Here is a 22,695-nt window from a genome sequence, read left to right on the forward strand (position 1 = left end):
GAGAGAGAGAGAGAGAGAGAGAGAGAGAGAGAGAGAGAGAGAGAGAGAGAGAGAGTTCGCGAAGGGAAACGCGGTAACCCACATGCGGAACAGTCACGATAGTCACTTGAGAAGTAATGTAACTTGCGGAACATTCACGAAGAGCCGGAGAGCGTGAAGAACTTGACATATAAATTATACCAATATGAGAGAGGAAAGGCACAGAAATATTTTTCTTGTGAACATTTTTCGTTGACATTTATTTTCGTTCTTTCGCTTGCTTTTATTATCAAATATGGTAGTCCGTTCGTGAGTTTGATGTAAACATAATGTTACATCTTGCAAGAGCAGCGAACTTTGCCACTAAACCGTTATCTCTTCGCAACTGCCTTCTTTATTTTTCTAAAAGTTACGTTCTATGGGTTATCGTGTTTCTGGAATTCTTCATATTTACACAGCGGCAAACCGTCGCGGCGCGCAACGGTGTACAGTTTTCCTGTCGAGGGGGATGCGCGGCCGAAGCAGACTTTGCTATAAAGAGAAGATTCTTTCACGGAATATACCGGCTTTTGATGCCCGCCTTCAAAGCAATGTATACGAATATTTCATTCATTCGCGAATAGAAAGCGCGTCTCATATCTCTCTTTCTACGCAAAGTCTCGCAGACGTTATCGTAATCGAGTTCATACTTGAATCGTGACAGGAAGCTTAAGATTGTACTTCCGAATATTTCAGGAGTTACCGAGGTACTGTGAAAAACTGGAAAAGCGATAGGAAAAGCGTTTAGGTTGGTAGGAAGCTCGACTCTCTTCCTTCATCTCGGTATATTTTGCGAAGTTTTGCCTAACAATTAACTTTTTTGATATTTGTGTATATTTACAACAGAGTTATAAACAAATGTTAAATTAAAAATTATGTCTACTTTGAAAAAGAAAATAAAAATTAAACTAATATTAAATTGGTAAATAAGAGCCAACGCTAAATGTTTGTGCAAAAAAAAATATATATATATATTAAAATTTCAATTTTTAAGTTCATATATGATGCTAGATTTGCATCACATATATGAGAAATGACCGTTTCCCCTCCCCCTTCCATCTAATTTTACAATATTGCGAAAAAAAACACCTCGGCCAGAAGTCAAACCTGGAATCTCCCGCTTTCCTTGCGATCGTCTTCCCAATTCGACCATAAGTGCCTCGGTTGCCGAATTCCAGGTTCGACTACTGGCCGAAATGTTTTTTCGCAATATTTTAAAATTAGATAGGGAGAAAAACGGGTATTTCTCTCTCTCATATATGTGAAGCAATAAATTCAGCATCTTATGAACTTACAAGTTGAAATTTTCAATTCAAAAAATTCATGTATATAATTTACACTGAAAAATATACATTATATATGTATACATTTATATATTTGTTTTGCACAAACATCCAGCGTTGGTTCTTATTGACCATTTAATGTTAGTTTAGATTTCAAGAATCTCTTATTTCTTAGTTTAAAATAAAAATTGGTCTTTAAGAGTTTTTCAAAAAAAGATATAAAACGAATTCTAAAGCAAATTCTAAACCGTCCAGAAAAAAACTTTTTATAATAAATAAATATTTATACACCAATATAATTAATTATATATTACCGAAGTGGTACTTCAAGTGTTGATTGAAGTGTTAAAAAAAAAAGAATTGAATGTAATGATAAATGTTGCTTTCTTTCTTTCTCTCTCTCTCAACTTCGCAAGATATTTTACGAGATAAACAGCGGTTAGGTTCACGAAAAAAGCGGAAAAAGATTTCGTTAATAGAATAGCTAGTAGATTAGGGAAGCTTTGGGAAAGAAGAAATACCGCGGAAAATCGCGCGAGAAAATTCCGCTTTCTCTAAGAAATGGGTTTGTGAGGTCAGGTGGCGTGGATCAAAGCGGACACCAAGGCGATTCTTGCGATTCACGAGCACGTTATCACGAACAATGCTCGTCTGTCGGTGACCCACAGTGACTACAACACGTGGACGTTGAACATTCGCGGAGCACGGCGGGAAGATCGCGGGATTTACATGTGCCAGGTCAACACGGACCCCATGAAGAGTCAGGTACAGTATTACATTATAGCAAACTGTTTTACATATAAACTGTTTTACATATAAATTTGCTCTGTATTATTTTACGTACGCGAATTAATGAAAAATGTATGTTTTGCTCGAAGAAATCTTTTGAGAAAACTGTTTGTGAAGATTAAGTTTTATAAGCAAATACAAAAAACACTATGCATTACTAATAATTAATATTAATAATGTGATTACTTTTATCAGATGGAGAATTCCTGTAACGCGAAAATTTACTCCAAGTTGATTAATTTATAATTGCGTCCTCGGAGTTTTCCGCTTTAATTCGGTCGGCGGTTTCGTTATATATATTTTGCAACACTCCGTATAGCTTCTTCACACAGTAGTGAAAACACACACATCCACACTTCTCCGACACACACATGCATAGACGGAGACGTGTTATAATTTATTTCCCTTGCATTTGCAGAGCGCGTATTTGGAGGTGGTAATACCGCCAGACTTCATCCCGGAGGAGACCTCGAACGACCTGATGGTTCCCGAGGGGGGCTCCGCTAAGTTAGTGTGCAAAGCGCGCGGTTATCCCAAACCCGAAATCGTGTGGAAACGAGAAGACGGTGCCGAAATCGTCACGCGAAATGGCCAGTCCGGTGGCAAGACAAAACGTAAGAAATTTATCCAAATATTATTTCGTACTAGTCGCACGTACCTCTCTTCTCTATGTGAAAAGTGATATAACTATACAGTACCGAACACACTGAACGTGTAATATTGACACAATTAAGATTAATCTTTCTAAATGATCTGCAGAATTCGTAACTGTTATTCACATTATCATTCGTTAATTTAATCTAGATTAAAGAACAGATCATAGATCTCTTTATCTGATGATTTTCGAAAAACACAATATTCTAAATAATAACGTCTATTGTTTTTAATATTTCAATATTTTGTTAAAAGTTTATATTATTTAAAAATGTTTTATTCATGTCAAACTAGAGAAGACAAATTTGCACACGCTTTACTCTGTAAGGAATTCACGTCTCAGAAATAGCTTCATTATGATTTAAACGGTGAATTTCGTGTTTCGGGAGACATTATTTACGCGTATCTCTATGAGTTTAAGCTGCTAAGCCGATCGGATATTAATGTTGTACACTTTGATTACAACACGTAACGAGCTAACTTTCTTGCGCTTGCATATTGCAGAGCTCAGTGCAGAAGGCGAAACGCTGACTTTGTCGAAAGTAACGAGGGGCGAGATGGGCGTTTACCTGTGCATCGCCAGCAACGGAGTGCCTCCGTCAGTCAGCAAACGAATGATGCTGCACGTGCACTGTAAGTACATATCTACTAATCCTCATCTACTATTCGGGTGAATTAGTCTTGCGCCATCAAGGAAATTTTTCACATTTCAAATAGACATTCTCTGAAATCACACTAATTACGATTTCTGTGACTTTTTTAAACATATATTTCAGATAGTTGTTTTTTTTTTATGACAACCTTCAAATTTGCGTACAAAAATTGTCCAAAAAAAACTGTTCCGAAATTATAAATGATCGTCGATAAAGTGACAATTAATCGCGCGCGGAGAACGCTCTCGTAAACCGAGAAAGTAGGACGAGCGTGTTTGCGGGAGAATATGTTGTCGAGATTCGTTTTTTACTGGCTCGTATAACGGCACGATTTCATCTCCTGGACGTTTTCTCGAGCAATCGTCCAGAAGGTGTAAACTCCGCGCACTATCGACAGTAGCCTTATCCACGCGAGACACACTTCGAGGTGTGTAAAGCGAGCGGCGCGTTCTCTCGAAGGGAATACAAGGCTATGTTGCGGCAACCACGAAGAAAGGCGTTGCTTCCACGATGAGATAGCCGTCTCGTAGCCTTCTCTTGCATAATTTCGCCGTAGCTGTGAAACCGAGAGGCTTTCCTTCGTGAAAAGAAATCGTGGCCAGGGGGTGGAAAAGACCGAAGGTAAAATACTGCTTAAATAACACCGCGTGACGGAAAAGGTGATGTGGAAGGGGGATAAATAGGAGTGAGAGACCCCTGACAAGAGTGATAAAACATTGGAAGGGGTAGAAGATAATAAAATTACTCGGAATGATAACACACATAAAGTGTAAACGAGTTTATTTTTTTGAAACACACTGAGCATTGTTAAATTAATTCACTTTTTACGGTAGCTAATGATGAGAAAAACATCGGATAAAATAATTGATAATTATCGTAAAAAATTTGATTTCAAAGTGAAACACATTCATCAAAGGGGATTTCACTCGCCGTCCCTTTACAATCCCAAAGAAAGTTAAAAGGATGTGTAATACTAAAAGAGAGGCGAAGCAGAGAAAGGGGTGGCTTCATTGTGGTGCGACGATAGTGGGTTAAGCCGCGGTTACGACCGACCCGAGCGTGTCTTTCTTAGATCCCGGTGAGGGGAGAGGTAATTCCTTGCCGGAAATTGAACATACGTACGTACGCTTTCGCGGCTGCGCAGTCTTGCATTTGCCCCAAGCATCGCGATAAGATTGTGCGGGATAATCGAGTTTCATTGAAATATAGCTGTAGACGAGAGCTGTATCCGCAAAATTCGCGCGCGACCAGTTACAGTAGTCCCGGATAATTCTGAATTGCGAAGCGCGGATTCGCCTCATTCGGAGATACGGAAGTGTTCGTGGCGAACGATTGCTCCGAACGATCGCGTGATGGGAGAGTGTGAAGTGCCAAAGTTTCTTTGAAAACCTGAAGTATACACGACCATAGAATCACCGATGAATGTTTTCGCGTGCAATTTATTGCGATCGTTACTTTTGTCGGAAAATTACATACATTTTCTGACAATATAAATCCAATATATAATCTATATATATATATATATATATATATATATAATCACGATATCGTCAGCGCGGTTCTTCTCGTATAATATTAATTCAAACTTTTTCCAATTGACTTTCTAATAATAAAGCTCCGCAATTTTTTATTCTACTTTAAACGATACGCAGTATATATATATATATATATCCGTTAATAATAACTTTGCAAACTGTATGAACGATTAATACTTGCGGACTTCCACAAGCAAAATTATACTCGCGCAACTCGTCATCGGCATCCACGCGACGACAGAATGAAACTTCCTTCTAGTTAACTACTCGGAAAAGGAAGCCGGGAGCCCTGATCTAATCATCGCAAGATGTGACAAGATGAACTTTCCTCGGGAACTTTAAGCATTCCCACTCCTCGGCCGCGTCCGTTCCGGTTTTAACTTAGTCCCAACGTTTTAACTTCTCTGTTACATCTCTCGCGGCTTCTCCGTCGTCGCTTGTAAGTTTTGCCGCGGAACTCGGACGCGTAATTACGCGTTAGATAAATATGGTTGTGTACACGCGAAAGAACGAGGCTGTTGAAAAACGGCGCATGACACGCTTTCCACCGTGTCTCGCCACAATGCGGGAAATACCGTAACGGAGTCTCGACACGGTCTTAACGTCGCTTCTTAACAAAGACCCATTACGCCGGGAGTAATATACGCCATAGAAAAGGATTGAACGTTATCTTATCATCCAGCAGGAATACTCAGGTACTGGGTATATGTCCTTTGCGTCCAAAGGACAGAAAATCTTGTCTCACATAGATATTTCTTTGCGTCGCAAGCCGGAAGCACAACACACACATAGACACACACACACACACACACACACATATCAGACCTTCCTATAACGTTTCTAAGTTGACTTTATGTCGAGCCGCTGTATATAACCTTTATATATTGACTCTTTTTAAGTAAACCTAATATCATTAAGATATACTATCTGCAAATCACACTCGCGCGCAAATGTTTAAGATAAAACACGAGTTGACACGCGCTGTTTTTTGCAATAAATAAAGTTCGGATTATATAGTTTTATATCGTTATCTATCTCAAGGGGGCACATTCGATCGATGTAATATCGGGAATCGCGCGCGGTGCATTAAATTATTACACTGCATTAAATTGTTACGGCGCATTAGATCGGACTATTAGCGCGACGAATGCAATTTCGCGCCGTATACCGCATTAAGCGCTTTGAGATCGTTTCGCATCGCTTAATTAGCAGAGGCGGCGAAAGAAATCGGCCTGTTTCGCCGCGCATATTTGCGCCGCTCGATTGTGCTTTGTGGTCGGTTCTCTATTTCAGTCCTTCGCTCGAGATCGATCCGGTATCCATTATGCAGCACGGATATCGCATCCACGAACTTATTTGATTGATGTTCGAGGAGCTTATTTTGGCGTCGCTATATTATCGGTGATAGCGCATCGTGAACTTGCACACGTTACTGCATACGTAAACACGATAGAAATGCCCCACATTCTTGAGAATATTCTTCGCTTAAAATATCCCGCCAACAGTTTGCCGATATATATAAATTTATTACCACCCTTTCCCCCTCTCCGCGCCGAAGACGAAATTAATGTTATTTAATATTTCAGTCGAACGTACACATTAATCTTAAATTGACATATTATCAATCTGCGTTACACACACTAATACTTTATCTCTGTATGAATGGATTGTTCGTATTCTCGCGATTTAGGTTTACAGTTTGTCGTTATAATCCTTAACGATCCTGTATCGCGGCGGTCGTTAAAAGATAACGTTTTCTAAGATGGGCACTTTCGTAATGCCAGTAATAAAGATTACGCCGGCGATATCGAAATGCCAAGGCGATGATATTACGTACGTGGTAACAGAAAATTAAGATGATGGCGCGAGATAAACTGGCCGTTTTCTCGGCGAGTCTTTGGTCGACTCTTTATCTCGAGCGCCGCTTGGGAAATATATGCGCTCGCTTGTGCACACCGAAGATTCCGGCGGCATCGAGAGACGACACTTTTATGTGAGAAAAAAGAACATAACGGAGTGTTTCGTTGGTGGGATATACCTATAAGTCAACGTGTATATCGACACGTTGGAATAAAAATCTGGTAATTTTCGTTGAACGAATGAAAATCCGATATATAATCTCTTCAATGTGTGTTGCGATCGATTCTCACGGAGAGAGAAAGGAAAATCTGTTTCGGGGACATTAAATGAAAAAAATACTCTTGTGCCGCCGTAATGGAAATCCCGACACGATCGTGACATTAATAATTGCGAGACGATCGCGAATAATTAGCAATCATGACACACATGTCGCGATTGTGTCGCAAAATGTTGCCGAGCGAGAAAGTGCGGAAACGAATGATCAAAACAAAACAACAACATAGGGGCACTTGGGCGCGCGTTAATTCGAACTCTCGGCAATTCTGGACGAACAATTATGCGCCGAATTGAATCACGCTTTCTCCCCTAAGCACAACCGCGCGAGAATTGATTTATGAATCCCTTTTGGCCGCCGAAAAGAGAGAGAAGGAGAGAGAGAGGAAGTTTTAATTGTTTCGATTCGCCGGACGTGTCCCGCAAATCCGTCGCGTGATTTTCCGGCGGATTTACGAAATTTTCGATCCGCGTTCGAAAACTCTCGCGGCTCCTGGATTCTCGCGTACACCCGAGGCTCGATACAATGACGAATATTCGCGCAGGGAATTCTTCGTGTAACGTTTAGCTCGACGATAGGCGATGCGCGCTCACTCGGATAACAAACAATGGGGGATCGCCGGGACATTACTCTTAATTGCGAACGAGCTCAAAACTCGGCTAAACGCAAATCCGCCGCGACATTTCGACGCGAAACATTTTGCCACCAAGCAATTGCGCGAGATGCAAATCGTTGCTCTGCATTTTGCGCGCCGCCAGTTTATCGATATAAACAGACCCCCGTTCCGACCAACGATAAAAATATATTCCATCGTACATACACGTCGATGGTAGGAATACACGCGTGTTTTTCCTGTTGTTGTTTTTTTTTTAGATTTTTATATTTTTTTTAGATTTTTATGTTATATTTATAAAATCATTATGTATATTTTAAAACGCGCTATTAATACACAAAATGATACATGTGTATACAATCTTTTACATAAAGAAGTCGTTACATATTTTATTTTTTCTTTTCCATATCATTATAATGCGATGAATAATTAGGTCATCTTTATTATCAATGACAACATAGATAGAAGACTACGTAACATATATAGTCATGATGCGCGCTGAGAAATTGTTTCTTGCGCGATATATATACGGCAAAAAAGATATAAGGGACGTTTCAGCGGGCGGAAGATTTGTGCCTGGGGAAGATTCCCGTTAGAGGGACTAAGTAGCCGCTGTGTAAAACGCACTGTAAGCGCTTTGTGACGACAGAACGTTGGCCGCAGTCGGTCGAAAGAAGAAGTGCTCGGCGCGGTCGCCTGTTAAAACGTAAGCAGCTCACGAAAAGCTGCTTACGATATTCGAAACGAAAGGCAGCGTGACGCTGACGAGAGATAGAGCGAGACGGAAATGAATATACGGGGTAGCTTCCTTTTCGCTTCTCACTGGCCAAATGACAATCTGTCAGCGCGTTTTTCATTAGCATGAAAACAGACGCTCATGCAGCTCGCTAATGACGCACTCGTACAAAGAGATCGCAGTTAAATAAGGCAATTGAATTGTTTTCAAGTGATGTAATGTGTATTATATCCTTATATCCGCTTTTAAAACAAATCGAAAAAATATACTTTTGTGTCGAATCACGAGCGGCAACAATGTTCAATTAGATAAATTAATTTCCGACGTTTGTGATGGCATTGCGTCGCGATTCTCATCGTAATTTATCTGTGTCGCGACTGATCGAATCGTTATGATCGGATTGTTACAGTTCACCCGATGGTCCAGGTGCCGAACCAGCTGGTCGGCGCTCCGATCGGAACCAACGTCACGTTGCTCTGTAATGTGGAAGCGTCACCCAAGGCTATTAATTATTGGACTCGAGAATCAGGTAAGAAATCAATTTATGCGTGTAATTGTTGTCTAATTAACACCGAAGACTTTAATTAATAATTACTCAGTTAATTCAGAAATTCATATATCATAAAATTTAAATATACACGTAAAAAACTCAATTAAATTGAAATTTTGAAGCTAGAGAATATAACAAGAGCTTCCAAACTTAAATTTAATTTTTTATTGTTTTTTCTTTTTTGTGTATATTTTGATGTTTTTCTTGCACACATACGTTTATTTCTGTTGTGACGAAGTTTTGCAAATATATTTTTGCAGACGAAATGATAATCACCAACAGTAAATATTCAATGTCGGAAATGAAGATGTCGGCATACAGCGTGCAGATGCGACTAGTGATCATGAATCTACAGAAGCATGACCTGGGCGGCTACAAATGCATCTCGAAGAACTCTATCGGCGACGCCGAGGGAAACATCCGGCTTTACGGTGAGTTTCCGCGGTTAATGCGTCGACAAGGGCGAAAACTGATCGTAAAGTCTCTCAGAGCGAGGGTCGTGGAGCTTCTCGCGGAGTCGGGGAGAAAAACTTCGTCAGACGTAAAACGACGTCGTAACTCCGTCTAGGGTTAATGCATTTATTATATATTGTAAAAAAATTACTAGCGCGAGTCAGCATAGAGGACGGGAAACGAAGGTCGCGCTGAATTTCATTCACTGATTATTATTATAAACGTACTGTGAATTTTCAAACAATGAAAAAAAAAAAAAAACAAGTAATTCTCCAGAGACAAGTTTTGAGAGAGATTACAGAATTAAAACTTTTAATTAAACAGAATTATCTTTTTTTCACAACAGTATATTTAATTTTGCGTAGAAAAAAAAGAGAGAAAGAGAGAAAGAGAGAGATGCGGTTTTATGTTTTAATATTTTAGATAACGTAGAACGTCTCTCTTCAAAAGTGAGAGTGTGCTTTTCTACTAAAGTCCTCGAAACAGCCGCGAATATCGGAAGGTGTATTTTAGCGACGGTGGCAGCTGCGCACACTTCCAATGGCGAAGAAAGTACGGCGTATCACTGCGACATCGCCGTTTCCATTACACGCGCGATTTAATACGTCGCAATCTCGCAGAGCAATCGACGGCAACGATCGTCTCGCGTATTACATAACACCGCTGGTATTTTTCTTACCGTTTCATAACGATATGCCGCTGCGGAAATGACATCCCGATTAAGTTTACGTAGAGATTTTAAATATATCTGTTTTATGTGTGTGCTTCCTGCAATTCATTTTACTTATATCTTGCGTACTTTACAATTATTAGTAGAGTGCACACATTGCAGGTGTAAAATCTGATGTAAAATAAATTAGAAAGTTTTAGTTGAAAACAAACTTTTTTATTGTTGAAAAAATAAAAATAAACACCGAAAATATGAAATATCTATGTGGGCGCGCGTATGCAATGTTTATTTTTATATTTTATCAGTCTTTTTTCATACACACGCGCGTATGATTTATTACGCAGCAAATAAACAATAAAAAAAAAACAAAGTAACAACAATGTAGAGCGCCGGACACACGTGAGTGTTTTATATATTCTCGCGTAATCTCTTTAGCTCATCTTTTTAAATCGTCGTTGTGCGGCAGTCTCAGGTATTTATCTTGAAGAAAAAAATTACACGGTCGTCACACTACAAGATTATCGGTATTTGCAAAATTAAGGTTTCCGTCGAGTTTTACTATTTAAGATATCTTGGTTGGCGCCGCAAAATACAGATCGGAATTTTTGCAGTTTCTTAGCCACGTCTACGTCGTAACCGTAAGTTATTTCACGGCGCGCACAGATAATATCGTACTCTCTGTATAATATTTATGGAATTCGCTCCCATTGTGTGTCCGCGAAATACCACTATCGTCTGCCGGCGCAAAAGTCTATAAAATACCTGAGTCAGTCATCTTTAAAATGTTTTTATGATATCGGTTAAGACATGATTACAAGCCTTCCTGTTCTTTTTTTTGCAAGAAGGCTGTCCGTCTTTAACATCTTCCTAACACGTTTGAACTTTGTACACAGTACGTCAACAAACAAACTCGTATATTTTTCACATTTTATAATTTTTCTTACCATATTTAATATTATTAGTATTTATGTTGTTATGTTTAATAGCACGCGTAATAAACACATGTAATTAAAGGATGGTTAAACAACTAAATAATACAGCAATATATTGCGCGTATAACACGTCGCAACGGCACAGCTGACGCTACGAACGACAATAAGTCGTCATAAGCGGTGTCTCGTAATTTCCGCACACTGATTGAACGTTACGATCCGTTTACGACGTGCATGCGAACACACCTTTTACTGCCGAAAGATGAATGAAAAAAGAGCACATTTTTCCCGAACGATGCACCTTGATGCGATTCTCTCGCGAGTGTGTGTCATCAGCCGTAAATGCGCCCATAAATTTGAGCTTGCTTTTCCCGGACGTGTCTTTATTTTTTCACAGTTTATTAACCGGATTTCATCACGTAATTTTCCGCTTTACAGCGGAAGAAAAATTCAACGAAACTGTCTCTTTGCGGAAAATATAGCGTAATTAGTTTATTTACTCACGTGTACGTGCATTCGTCTGCTTTGTTATATATACAAACCAGCAATTAGTACCTATTTATTTTTACTAATTCTTTAAGAGTTACTAGATTTTGTGTTTCTGTTTTTTTTTCTACTTGTAATACAAGTCAAATATAACAACAACATAACGAGTGAGACAAAACGAGGCCTGATATTCGCGAATTAACTATTCCTCGTGAGCGTGCGCGCGCACAACCCTAATGACGGCAATTTTATCGTGCTGTCGTGTCAAGAGCGGGCGGAGGTACGCGCACGATGCTATCCCGGCAATGCTCGAACTTCTCGCTGAAGTCACGCGATCAGATAAGCTCGAAGGATTAACCGTTAAACCGCGAGCGTAAACGGGGCGCGAAGAGCAGGGTGAAAAGAGCGCGCGCGCGTCTACCGCCCGCTCCGAGGGTGCGGATTCGATAGATTTAAGAGCGTTGCAGAGGACGAGAATCAAAATGTTACTACACATACATGCTGGAATGTGAGAAGAGACGACGGCATGTTGGCACGTCATGTCGAGGACAGAAAGTCCGCGAAACAATATCCATCCACCCCTTCCTTATCGCGAATCGCGCCGTGCCGGTTTTTCGTGTCCTCTTTTCCACCGTTTTTCCGGAGATGTTCTTGTCACAGATTGCGCGCGGTTGGGATTATGGATTTACTTTGATAAATGGCGACTCGATATTCGACGCGTAACTCCCGAGGATAAAGATCGCGCGTTTTAAATTATAAATTTGCGGCTTTGATTTTTTTTTCCATAATAGTATGCAGAGGAAGAATCTTTTATATATTTGAAACTGTTTTTGGATATCGCGTAGTATTTTATAATTTATCGAAGATGAGAGTCGTCCGTATTGTTAAGAAATTGTAAAACGTTTTTTTCTTTTTATAAATTTGACAAATATATATATGTAAACACACACACACACACACACACAATTTCCACCATAATGACTTGTGTGTTCTAAAGTGGTTGTTCTGAAGACACTGGGAGTTGCGCGTTGTCACAAAAAAGCGCGCAGAACAATCGCGGCGATCGTCGGGGCGTCACGTCGTCGGTTAAAAGACCGTGAAACAATATCTAACGTAGCCGCCATTCCGCCGTTATCTCTCTTCTTGCTCACCCCGTCAACCCGGCCCCGCGTGTTCCCCTTGTCTCGTATTAGTTATCGTTTATCAGCCGGCCAGACAAAACGCGCCGGCCGGAATTGGGTGAGCCATCTGTTGCCAGACATGATCGATAAAAGTCTGCCAAGTGTTATCAGTGCTAAACTGCTATTTCGACGGGCTGCCGCACACCCCCTCTCTCTTCCACTTCTACTTCTTCTTATACTTCTTCTAACCACCGGTCTCTATACTTCTTCTACCGCAACCTGTCTCTTCGTTCGTAGCACAGCTGCGTAGTGGGGAGGGGGAATGTTGCAAACTTACCAATTTTACTTTTACAGAAATTGTTTGACACAGTTACAAGAGTCAATTTCTACAAAATAAATTTTTATTCCCATCGAGAATGTATTATGTAATTTTATAGAAATTATAATTTGTATCACACAGAGGGAGAAAGAGATAAAAGATCTTCATACATTTTGAATCCGAAACGTAATAAACGTCTTTTCCGCGTATCACATAGCTTTGCATAGATAATTTCGTGTTCGAATTAAATTTATTAGCAATATTACGAGTGGCATTAACCGAGTGAAAGGAAAATCAGATTGGAAATTACGTCGCTTGATGAGTAAGTAGCAATGGCTTTAACAGAGAGAGAGAGAGAGAGAGAGAGAAAGAGGTAGCTAATTTAATATCATTGAAACACAATCTTGTCAATTAGCTCTGTGATTTTGGTATTTAGTAGCTTCCATCGTAGTCACCATTAGCATAAAAGTTAAACATTCTAATATTACATGAACATAAACGAATCTAATTGCATTATAACGACACGCAAACATTAAACGTGTTATAATGAGATAAACAAATTAAATCTTAACAGGTATAAAGTAATTAATCACACATCTAATATCTCAAATCTGTATCACGGAATATCTTTTTTACGTATGCAAAAAAACTATTTAATAAAAATGGTGACATAAAAGAAGTGGAAATAGTAAATTATATAATCGAGAAGTTCTCGGATAATGTTTAATAGACGAGATTTAATCATAATGTGTGAGAGAATGTGTCTGAGTTGCGGCGTAACAAACCAGCGTGAAATTAACTTAGTTACTTCCTAACGAAGGAACGTATGATTGATCCTAACATGCGAGAGATAATTCCCCCTTCCTCTTGTATATAACGTTATATCGTTGCGCACTCCACATCGCATTACCTGCTATCACGTATCGACTTGCTCATCATTCGCTCGTTGAATTTCAATGAAACGTGCCGCGGATATTTAGTACCGTTGAAAAATACGCGCGATATACGTCAAAGACAAAATTATATTCACAGGAAATTCGTGTCGTAAATCTTGAAATAAATGTCATCTTTTGAAATCCATTTCCTGAGAAAATAAGATACGAAATTGATTTTTTTTTTTTTTTTTTCTCGTAAATACACACGTTATCTTAGGAAGAGGATTTTTCCGTTGACAAAACCAGCAAATCGATTTGTTTTCCATTGCGGGCAACGAACTGCATCTATCGTACGTGCGCGAATCTCAAAAAAAGAATTCTCACTTCACTTTTATTCGCCTCGCGTGTATCGAGTGACGTCGGGCGTAAAAGTATTGCGCGATGTCGCTCCATCCGGGTTCCGCACATGCGGAAAAAAAAAATGATATCTACTCGCACACGTATCGCCAACTACTAGCTGACCATAGTTGAAATAATGTTTCAACGATCGTGCTTTGAATTCGACAGCCAGAGAAACTGCAAGCTCGGCGCTCGCTCGCCGCGCGCGTTGTAACACAAGAATCGGCAATTCTGCTATTTCCTGTATATTTTGCTGTAAAAGTCCTCTGTTCATTGTATTTCTTCAGCAAATCTGTTAATCTGTGGCAAATTGTAGAATATTTTACTCTTCTTATGCATTTTAATGCTATAATAATAAATTTTTTATAAATTTGTTCTTTTAAAACCTATTGAAAGCGAATTAAAATATTATATTTTTCTTATATATTTATGTAAAATGTTTATGTATATATATATATATAAAATGTTACAAAAAAGAAATAACACAATGTTACAGACATGGAGCTGCCCAAGCACTCGAAAAAATCTGGCGATCGGCGATCGGATGACGACACGAACGAATCGATCGACGGGCACAGACTGAATGGCGTATCGAAGGGCTCTCTAAGGGAAACCGGATCGACGCTGGAACCGATCTTCGATGAGGATGACAATTCGGCGTCGACCACAACCAGAGAGAGCGCGTCGCCTGTGACGATTAGCATCGTTCTGATCGCGCTGCATCATTTGCTCGCTTCAACGTAAGATAGACGTAACCCTGTCCTTAAATCCGAGCTACGTTGTTCACTACACATGCTCGATTCTCTAATTTAGGAAGATAATAGTCCCCCGCGTCGAGTCGCGTTCTCGGCCGATCCACACAATTGCCAGCAAATGTCTACACGAACCTTACTAGTTATCACGTGGAAGAAAATTTATCGCAGACTCGATTTATGTCATTGCCATCGCGATCGAGGTTTTATATCGATACTGACGATCGAAACAGTGATTTAAGAAAGAGCGATTCAAAATTAAATTCTTTCAATTTAGATTCGAGAGATTGACTTGCAAAATGAAAGTTACATGCATAGAAATTTAATATATTTTACTTGCATAAATTAATAACGCGTAAAGTGAAACTGAAGTAAAATTGCAATAGATTTATTTAGCAGATAAATCGATATTGTTGAGATTATACTTTTAGTCGCATTTATATTTGAAATTTTAATATAAAAATCTTCAAATTTTAGTTGTCTTCCAAAGTTTATTTTAATCGCGACATCGCGTATACTACCAGCTTAAAATATAGCGCGATAGTCGAAAATCTTCATCTACTCAATGTGGCAATTAAATATCTGCATTTTGATGACATAGTAAATTCGCATTTCATAAAATAGCATTTTGAAATGCGGGAACAGGTCCTGATAATAATGTCTGCGTAAAATAACTAAAATTAACAGAGATATGAAAACCCGAGAAGCACGAAGTTAACGAGCAGCATATTAAATTAAGTCGGACGTAATACAACGTAGCGCGTGTCATATAAAAATAGTTTGCCGTACAGTCACGAGACGAGAAGTTTAAAAGTATAATACGATATGACGACTTCTATGCATTCAAAGAAGATATTTTTATTAATTAAAGAAAAGTGTTATAAATAGATAAATCGATAAAGAGAGAAAGAGAATACATAGAATATTATATTCTATTTAATATTATGTTCTATTTAACATTTTGAAGTAAAATAGTTTAAATTTCTAATTTTATCATCTAAAGACACAATTCTCCTTTTATATAAAAGTCGCTCGTATTTTATCAATCCAGCACGGTCGCTCTTCCGCTCAATGCCCGTGCAAATTAACAATCTAACGAATATCGACGAAACGTTAACGGCAGACCGAAGATCGTGAAATTTTGCTCGTGTCGTAGTGCGGCTACCGCGATTGTCCGTCTGCGGCTTAACGAGATATCTCGTTAGTAATCTCGCCGTCATCCAATGACGTAATTATTAAATCGTCGGTCTTTTTTAGCTCGCACTCGAAATGTCAGATCGCAGAAGTGACGGTTACACGCGGAATCAATTACGCGAACGTCGTCGTTTGTCTCGGGCGAGGAAAACACTTTCGACTGCCGCGCGAGAAATCGCGCGTATTTAATTAACGTGCGCGAATTCCCACCCAAGCGAATTTACATTAGCGGGCTGCTGCAATATCGATGTCTAATTCGCAATCGATTTTATACGATCAGAAGGAAAGATATCTATCGCGCGTGAGAGACACATGCAATTTTGCACGTCTTGGAAATTCAAATCATTCTTTTTGAGTTTTTAAACAAAAATTGGACAAAAGAAAGAAAGAGAAGAAATAACGGAGCATTGTGCTTTGATCAATTTCACTACGACAACAAACGTACATTACAATATTTATAATTTTAAGTTCAACAACTTCAGAATATTGAATTATAAAATTATTAATTTTTTAAATATAAAAAGAGATTTGGTTATGTATCAAGTATTGGTTAGATCTTTATATGACTTGTTTTATATAACTCTTTTCTTTATGTTATATTCTTTATGTTATATTCGATACATATATGTGTAAACTATAAATTTATATTATTCAATATGTAAAAATAAATTTGATGTGCTTTTTCCTGGAGAAATATTAATGCGCATGACAGAACGGTAATTGAAATTTTTTCTCATTAACATATTCGGTGTCTGAGCAATCGTACGAAATATTTTCATCGACAATTTCGTTATTAAATGTCTATCAATCGGTCTGCACGACGGAGACGTCTGTCTTTCCGACATCTCGATATTACTCAAACGGTTATGTCACATTTCTAATTTCTTCGATATGTAGTGCACAGATCCTCCAGCTTTATTCTCTCAGTTCAACCCGCTCTGAGAATATAACGCATTACATTTGAATGCATATCGAATCAGAATATCCTGGCAAGTTGGTTGAAGCTTTTCATTTTTATACATATACCACAATAGAAATTCATGATAGAGAAAAGTCGGTGCATGTTTCGTGATGTGCGCGCGAAAAATAGAAACTAGAATCTTCCAAATGTTTTTTCATAAATATTGTCTCAGACTGCCAAATCAAGAATTTGCGAATTGAGGTATAATAAATATTATAAAATATTTGACCATGAAAATGTACGAGTGAAAAGAACACGTAACGACAAGCAATAAATAACATTATCATTATTGTGTATTAACGTTATGTGTAAATAGTGTTGACATTTTATTTGAGCTCGCAAACATTAAGAATTATTATCGAGGAAAAATGAGGTTAATTCTCTTATATATTGTTATATGATTTCAAGAATAGAATATTTATTTTGCGCGCTTTTTTACACACGTTGACATGTTTTGCTGAAGATATTTTAAAATTCATATAATTCAAATAATTATTGACATTCTCATATACATTTATATCGGAAACTTTTAGAAAACTTGCGGTCCGCCGAAAACGCGACAAAAACGATGTTTTATACGTAACTTTGGCCCAGTCACAACGAGACACACAGACGAGAATAAACATGAGAGATAAGTGATTAGAAAGAGAAAAACGTGCCAAATAAATGCGCTACTTTTTTTCAGATTTTATTTTATGAAACAGTTGTAGATTGATTCTGAAAGAAATTTTTTCGAACATGCTCCTCATTTAGATAGCTTTTCTATCGACAAAACTATCGTCGCTCTTAATATACATATTTCGAGATAGAAATTTTCTGCAAACATTTTTCTTTCAAAGACATGAAAGTGTTTATATATAAAAGCAAGAAAGTATAATTAAGAAAAAAGATATTTGTCCATCTTTCTGTACATATAAATATGCATCTTTAATTAATATGATTATATATTATTAAGAGAAATATTAAATATTAAGTCCTGCAACTGGTTTGTTAAGTAGTTTAAAATACTCTTGTAATTTTATCATAAATTGCTCTTACAGCACACTCCGAGAGGGATTACATTCTTTAGAGAGAAACTTTAGGATCCTATTTCTCAGTTTTTGACGTAAAGGCACTCAGGTTCTTTTACATAAAAGTCATCCGGAACAATGAGTATTTCCAGTAGACAAAGAACTCTTTAGAACGACAACACTTTTTGCTATCGCTCGTTGTAACGAAGGCGTTGTCAATTAATACGTCATTCACATCTCACAGTCGCGTTATGAATGAACGATTAACGCGCGTGCGCGTATGGAGGTGTGAGATATTTTATACTCTTTGTGAGAATAATAATAATGTGCGCATCCGTCAGCGGTTTCAGTGATGAAAACAAAACGAAAAAAAAAAAAAAAAAAAAAAGAAAAGAAAACCAGTAACGGGCCAAAGTCGATCGCCGTCAGGGCTCGCACGATTGTTTCGTTATTTATTCGCAATTGGGCCTCGTTGTAGTCACAATCGGTGTGCATGCCTGTGTTTGTGTATGTGAGTGTGAGAGAAATCATCTCGCGATGTTTAATTATTATTAAGAGAAAAATGAGAGCAAAATGTCTATGTGTAGATTGTGTAAATTACGGAATAGGGTTTATCGAATTGTTGACCGTAGGTGTGTTTTACGAGGGTTATATATATATAATATATATAAATATATATACATATACATATATATAAATATATAAATATATATTTAAAGCGCGATAAGAGTTGTAAGGAGAAAGAAAACAAAAATCAAATCGCAATCGAATCGGCTTTCGCAAGTCATTCACGGTGAATAACGCGAGTCTTTACGCTCGAACTTACCGAGTTCTGTTAATCGATTGTTGTTGATTATTATCGTTTTATTATCATTGTTATAGTTGTCATTGCTTTTTAAACACTTTTACACGGATCGATTATCTGTTTCGTGATTTTAAGATGAGATAAAGAGTTGAGTGATAAAAATAAAAATTAACTATATGTATAACAATTCATATTGAGTAAAATATCAATATTGAATAAATTATCAGACAGTTAAGAAACTCGCAAACGCATCGCTTTCTGATTCAACAACGATTCGTAATGTAAAAACTTTGTAAACATAAAACCAAGGAATTAATGATGCGCGAATTTACTACTTCGATTGCATCGTTGCTAATTGTAGATTTCGATTACTATTTTGATTTGACACAGATCAAAGAAAAGATTTGATAAGAAAAATGTTAACTTACTCAATATCTCACGGTAATAAATCAAAGTTTTATACATTTTTTTATGAAATCGGCTATAATCTGTGCACTTTTACACGTGAGATAAAAAATGTATGTATAATAAGATATACAATAAAAATAATAATAACGATATAAGAGTACGAAATGTTCCATATAATTGAAAATGTTCGCGAGAAACGTGATGCAAAGAACGCAATCAAAGAATTTGCGAGTTGCGTCGCGAAATGACATATCATTTAACGATTCAAACATAATTTCATGATGTTTTACTTACATATCGAAATCTTCATACGCTTTGATCGTTCTCGTGGGCCTTCAATTCAATTCGCTTCAATCTATCGGTTGAGCGTCGCGCGGCGTATTTGGGATAAACCAAAGTATCGATATTTAACGCTTTTATTCTTAGTCGTTTAGGTATCGGATGTCAGTTCAATTGAATTAAAAATGCTAGAATATCTATCCGATATATTTTTCCAAGCAATTTTAAATATCGATATTTTGACTTATTCCTGTGCACATGTCACTTGAGGATCGATCCATTTTGCTGTATCTGGAACAATGTAAAAAAAAAAGTGCTTTTTAGTGTTATCGAGGTGATAGAAGAAAAGATTGCGCTTATATCGATCGAAATTGTGTGGGATACGAACTTTATGGACGCGCTGAGTTTTTAAGAGGCGAGAGAATTAACTAATTAATCAACGATTCCGAGAAGAGCAGAGTTAGCCTTGAAAAAAAGTGACGACACTGTCCGTATGGCCTGACCTTAATATATTTTGCACTATGTATACATGATATACGAAGCGCTTTTGTTTTAAATATTAACACTTAATTTGATTTTTTCAACCAAGAGAAATAGAAATATATTTCTAGCAATTAAAAAAATAATTATGTATTAATATTTAAAACAAAAAAATACGCGCAAATGGCGACTTATTATCTTTCCCATTATATTCCTATTGTGAATACTATTGTCTCTTCGATTTACCTTTTCCTCTCATCTCCTCAACTCCCGTCCCTGTCAGAATAAAATTGAAAAAAAAAAAAATTGTTTATAATAACAGCGACGCATCGCACACTGTACAATAATCTCACGCGCGTGCATATGCTATACAAGATATACATACATGATTAATGAGGATACGCATACCTGTGCATCGATGTAATTATAATTACTTGTCCCCCCAATCCGTAATAAATAAAATATGAAAAGCAAACTTGTACCAAGCCAAGCCACGGTTTATTGAAATATATATATTGTCGCCAACGGAGATATATGTATATGTATATATGTATGTATACACATATATATATATATATTTATATACATAAACATATTATGTATAGTCGAATAAAGAGACGATTAATGTACATTGTGATCGTTATTTTATTGAAAATTTTACCCCTTAATTGCCACGATGTAACTCATCAATTTATCAAGTTATTATAGTATGATATACAATTTTGAAACCTACAGTTTTATTTGCAAAGATATGTAAAACGTTGCAAAAAAAATTAATCCGAAAAATAGACACTAGCTTATATGTTTTTAAGTTTGCGATATTTTAATTTTCGCGACAAATTAATTGGTCTGTCGAAAGAATCACCATTTCACGTAGTTGTCTGCAAGATTGATAGAAGTAATCGATATTCGTACGAGATAGAGACAACAGTATTACTATGTCATTATAAGCGCTAGGCAATACGTTCATTACGTTGTCATTGATTACATGACGTTAATCGTGTAGGGAATAAATAATCCGCGTAGTCGTCAAGGGATTCATTTAGCAGTCGATCAAAATTCCGTTGCACGTGGACGGCTGCAGACATGTAACGATGTGGTAGTCATATAAAGCATACTCGCCATACAATGCGATTATAGCTGATAATTATTCCATGTAATGAGCTACTAGAGCCAAAATATCGCGTCGCAATACGTTCCCCATCCTGCCGTTACTCATTGTCGTGAAAATGATATACAAAAATTTTTAAACAGCACGTGTCCCTCGCGTCTTCTTGTCACAAAACAGTAATTTACACACTCACGCACATACATGTAAATTAATATCTGTATTAATTTAACAGTTACTTCTTTCTAATAATTTCAAATAAGGTAAGTATAATATTTAATCACACATACTCATTGTTTGAAACTCAGAGAGCCAAAACATTCTCTATTAAATTATAATATTTAATATGTGTATAAATAATCAACAGATTATACAATATAAAAAAATAAGAGCACAACAATTTATAACATATAAAAATTTCATTTTCTCGTTCGTAACGTCGTAATTAAATTATGATGTTGTATACGACTTTATGTTGTATATCGATTACAACGATATCTATTTTCAATTGTAACACGCATCGATATTGTGGAACTTTTAATTGTACAAACAATTTATATCATAGAGATGCTAATATCATCTTCGTCCACATATTCGTGCACGTCCGGCGTATTCAATTTCGATCGAGATTACAATTTCGAATATGACTCTCGTAATTGTGGGGACTAATTAATGTCTATTATTCGAATTAATTGGAACGTGACTCCGTATCGCATATTTTAACGGAGGCGATTACGCTTTAGCATTTTAGTACAAAATTTCGTATTCTTTCCGCGTAAAATAAACTTTTGTGTGAGACACAAGTTTAAGTAAAATTCAATATCTTAGATTTTTACAACATTATTGTATGTGTCAGTTTTCAGTTTTATCTTTTTTAACTATCGCTCTATTTTTACATATTGTCGTGCATACATAGATTTATCTACAGTTGTCTCGTGTTTTTTTTCATACCAAAAACATGCTGTTTTTTTTGTTATTACGCTCTTAATGTAAACTAGAACACACGGCTTGCGTGTTTTACAGCTACATTTTTATCTTTATGAATTCTCCTGACTTTAATTCACTTAATCCTTTTTAGGTCTCGTAAAATATATATTTGCCTTCCTATTTCACATTTCACAATCTTGATCTGAATGTAATTAAGGTACACAAGAATAATAAAAATACTTTTTTAATTCATTATCGTCAAAAGATAAACCATCATTCGTTCACGTGTTACGTAACAGCGCACGATTTGAAAAAAAAAAACACGATAAATAATAATATTAAAAAATATGAAAATATAAATATTTATTTCGATTCTTAAATGTAAGCAGAAGATATATAAACGCACATAACCGTTAATATGTATAATCAGAATATTTTGTTCATCTTTAATCCCGCAGTAGACTCTAAAGGGTTAATGTAGTTTAAAATGAAGGGTGCGCGAATGTAATGTGAGGCGGACAGCAGATCGCCCTCTTGTTACATCCGAGCGA

General features: G+C 37.1%; 1 protein-coding gene and 1 long non-coding RNA gene across 4 annotated transcripts in view; one reads left to right on the plus strand and one right to left on the minus strand.

Moving 5' to 3' along the window:
- LOC109859274 (lachesin-like) overlaps positions 1–15,893 on the plus strand; it is a 106,687-nt gene extending 90,794 nt beyond the window's left edge. For all 3 annotated transcript variants that reach the window (XM_020437365.1, XM_020437368.1, XM_020437367.1), the window contains 6 exons: positions 1,881–2,066; positions 2,509–2,704; positions 3,249–3,377; positions 8,825–8,944; positions 9,226–9,396; positions 14,717–15,893. In XM_020437365.1, coding sequence (XP_020292954.1) covers positions 1,881–2,066; positions 2,509–2,704; positions 3,249–3,377; positions 8,825–8,944; positions 9,226–9,396; positions 14,717–14,964 — 1,050 coding nt within the window. In that variant the 3' untranslated portion in view covers positions 14,965–15,893. The remainder of the gene's footprint in view (positions 1–1,880; positions 2,067–2,508; positions 2,705–3,248; positions 3,378–8,824; positions 8,945–9,225; positions 9,397–14,716) is intronic.
- A 2,320-nt stretch (positions 15,894–18,213) lies between these two features.
- Positions 18,214–22,695, minus strand: part of LOC109859275 — a 34,258-nt gene continuing 29,776 nt past the window's right edge. Inside the window, exon 3 of the long non-coding RNA XR_002250693.1 lies at positions 18,214–19,920. This is a non-coding gene — a long non-coding RNA (uncharacterized LOC109859275). The remainder of the gene's footprint in view (positions 19,921–22,695) is intronic.

Source organism: Pseudomyrmex gracilis, unplaced genomic scaffold, assembly GCF_002006095.1.
Source record: "Pseudomyrmex gracilis isolate BER0280 unplaced genomic scaffold, ASM200609v1 scaffold_254, whole genome shotgun sequence".
NCBI lineage: Eukaryota > Metazoa > Arthropoda > Insecta > Hymenoptera > Formicidae > Pseudomyrmex > Pseudomyrmex gracilis.